At 30.9% G+C, this 3,666-nt stretch overlaps 1 protein-coding gene across 1 annotated transcript; it reads right to left on the reverse strand.

Annotated features, from left to right (window-relative positions):
* Positions 1-2,586, reverse strand: LOC141627244 (protein TIFY 10A-like). Its single transcript, XM_074440613.1, has 3 exons — positions 2,140-2,586; positions 1,058-1,318; positions 1-216 (listed from the first exon to the last, which is right to left on the reverse strand). Exons 1-3 carry the CDS (start codon positions 2,472-2,474, stop codon positions 117-119), a joined length of 696 nt encoding a protein of 231 aa, XP_074296714.1. The 5' UTR covers positions 2,475-2,586; the 3' UTR covers positions 1-116.
* Between the last annotated feature and the right edge of the window lie 1,080 nt (positions 2,587-3,666).

Genomic DNA, 3,666 nt, shown 5'->3' on the forward strand with positions numbered 1-3,666 from the left:
GTGTCAAACTAAACAAATCTAACAAATTAATCAAGTAATGTATCTTTGTGCAACAAAAACCTAGAAAAAAAAAACAATAACTATAATTAAATTCTCTCAAATTATCTGAAAATTTATTATAGCTTCAGCTCCAATTGCTTTTCCTCTTCTTGCTTATAAAATTCCTTTACAGAAGATAATGTATTGTTTCGTTGATAAGGTGCACATGCAGAAATCCTGAAAAAAACAATTATTAACAAATATTTTGGATTGTAAATCTCACAATAATACAAAAAGTACGCAACAAAATACACAATAGTGATTCATGCATGCCATAAAATACGAGTGGGGATCCTTTTTATTACCTCAAAAATAATGAATGATTTATTACTTTTAATACACCATTATAAAATTATTATACTCTCTTCTGATAGATGAATCATCTCAACCAAAATCTTAAGGTGATGGTTGAAGTCCAACTATTATAATTATTCTTATTAAGGTCATAAAAAAACTAGACCGTTGGATCGTTCCTCAACAAAATTCGGACCGTTGAGAGGTAATGGAAGGTAATGGGGAGAGAGAGTAATGGGGAGAAACTGGTACATTTCTTTTTGTGTTGTTTTTTACTATATTATTTTTAGAAAAATAATATGAAAATAATTATTGTATATAAACATTTTAAATCCTTTGTTTATAAATATTTATAAACAATGATTTGTTTTAACAAAATAATGTTCAAAGATAAAATATAATATGAAATAATTACTTTTGTAAACAAACGCGTTTATTCTTTTGATGCTGATAAAGTTTCAACCCACATCATAAGCACCAACTAAGCTAACTAACATTTGCATAAACATGTTTTCTAATCTCTACATTTATTGACGATTAATAAGTCGTAAGTCTCACTTAGATTTTCTAATTGTAAAACAGATTCACTAACGAATTTTCAATTCCCACAAATACACGTATAACTAATCGAGTTAGTGAGTTATTTTAAAACCGATTCATTCTTACAACGATCTTAAACAAAAATTTATCAACTTTAAAAGGAGTTTTTAGTATCGAAAATTACCTGTCCTTTCTTTTGTCCATAAAACGGTGAAGAGTTCTTCTTCTAGCAATAGGTAGATCCAATAATCCACGTGAAAGATGTGTCGTTATAGGATTATTGTTCGATGACGCGTTAATCACTCCGCCTTGACTTGCTAAAGATATGATTTCTTCCGCCATTTCTTCATTCAAATCTTCTAAAACTATCACTTTTCCCTCGTAAATTATTGTCATGGGTGCCTTTGTACTTTTTTTTGGCTCTTCCTTCGATTTTGTCGATTCTCTGAACAGTATAAATAACCCCGGTTAATTTAATGATGACAGGGTTTAAACCAAGTTTATAACTTTACCAACTTAATTAGCTTACATAACGATTAACGACCTTTCATAATCAGATTAGATGAGATATGTAAATTGAAAAATAACTCCACGTGCTTTATTAAAATTTAATTAATTTCGTTTTCACAATTTATTGGAAAGTAAAAATATATTCTTCTCCAAACTCTATTAACCAACCATTCAACCCTATGAAAATAAAATAAAATTATCGAATCTTAATTTAACACGTTTGCTAGTCATGTTATTTTATTCTAATTTTATGTGGCTAATATTATTAGATTCTAAAGCTAAAAGTTTGGGACATTAAGATAATAAGAATCTTTGATTGATATACTTGTTAATTTGATTAGATTAACATCGTAAATTCGTAAGTAAAATATTACACAAATTCCCCGTCTAATTAAGTATTCAAGTATAAGACGGTTTTACATACGTAAATACGTAATAACATTCTCCGTAGATAATTGAATCAAAGCAAGAATTATTTACCATCGAATGAAATGTCACTAATAACTAACTCACCCCATGAAATTTCCAAAATATTTAACTGTAAGTTCAAATCCTAACTCGGACAGGAAATAATATACACGTAAAATAACATTTTTTATTAATTAAATACAACCACTACAAGAGAAAAGATTTGGTGAATTTGAGAAGCAATAAGATTGAATTTGAGAGATGGGGTTTTGCGATGCGGAGCAAAAAAGAGACTACAAGAGAAAAGATAAACAAACGTTATTATTGAATTAAAAACGTGCAAATTACCTGGAGTGATCCATGTTCTTCGCAAATTCATGGAGATTGAGAGAGGATGATGAGCTTGTCAATGGAAACAACTCCAAAGACTTATCTTCAACCCTAATCAACTCATTTACGTTCTGCTGTTCATTTATACCATCTGGTTTAGTCTTGATTTGAGTCGGGCACAGAGAATACGTGCCCGCTTCCATAGCAAGCCTTGGAGAAGTAATACCACCAAAGCCAACATCTCCTAAAGACCTTCTTTCTTTCAAAAATTGGCTAAAACGGTTGCATGTTCTTGCAAAATTGGACTTAATCTTCATTTTCTCTTGTGCCTTTGTAAACATCTCCGATCCCATAATTTTCTTAAATATTTTATTGTAAAACCGTTTTATAGAAGATTAATACCTTAGAAACTTAAGCAATTTTGAATATAATTAGAGAGTAAATTTGAAGTAGAAATATGTAAATGATGAGAGAAGATTATGATAAGGAGATAATATATAAGCCAAGGATTAGGGATAGTGGGGTGGGTTGGGTTGAATAAAATAAAATAAAATAAAATAAAATAAATATTAATAAATTAATTTAATTAATAAATGTGGAAAAAGGTCGTTAGGTTGGTTCTTAGAATGATCATATAGTATACGACTCTTTTATTTTGGTTTATTATTATTATTATTATTATTTGTCACATGTTAATTGTGTGGCATCGAAGGAATAGTATTGTTGATCATTTCTTTGGCCGACATCAATCACTTTCGGAGTACAAAATTTGAAAATGAGTATCAAGTCTAAACTTTTGTGTGATAGGCGATAGCTTTTTCCAGAAATGTCATATGGGATTGACCAAAATACCCCTAAAATATTCACCATACTCCGTAACATGTTAGGATGATCATAGGATGTCTATAATCCACAACAAAAATGTAATACTACAGTTTTACATTTACATGAGTGCTGATTTCGGTCGAACTGCTACTCGTCGAGTAAGTATGTTTTTATACGAAACAGTAGTCTATCTTATGGGTACTCGATCGAGTATGTGGGGCACTCGATCGAGTAAGGGGCACTCGATCGAGTAAGTGGGTTTTTACGAGTTATTTTGTCGGGTTTTGATAGTAACGCGAGAAGGATATAAAATCATTTTTCGTCAGTTTCTCTTCATTTTACCCTTTTCTAAGTTTCTTAAAGAGTGAAAACATGTTACGTTACTCTCCTCTTTCGCATTGCTATCAAATTCTAAGGGCTAGAGTCGTCGGATCGTTGAGTTCTTTACGCCGTTGAGAACGTCGCTTTGTGGGTAAAATCCTAGTATAGTTTTTATATCGTTTTATTGATTTTAGTTGAAACCCTAATTGAGTAATTTGAGGGTTTTGGAGAGTATGGTTGATGTTAGATTGTGATTGTATGATTGTATGTTTGATAGGAAATAATTTCAGCGAAGGACGATGTTGATTAGCTGATTGTGACGATCTTGGTGATTGTTGTTCCAGGTAGGGTTTCCCTACTCAGTATTAATTACATGATGTGTTTGGTGGTTTCATTGTG

This window comes from Silene latifolia, chromosome Y (assembly GCF_048544455.1).
Source record: "Silene latifolia isolate original U9 population chromosome Y, ASM4854445v1, whole genome shotgun sequence".
In the NCBI taxonomy this organism is placed as follows: domain Eukaryota; kingdom Viridiplantae; phylum Streptophyta; class Magnoliopsida; order Caryophyllales; family Caryophyllaceae; genus Silene; species Silene latifolia.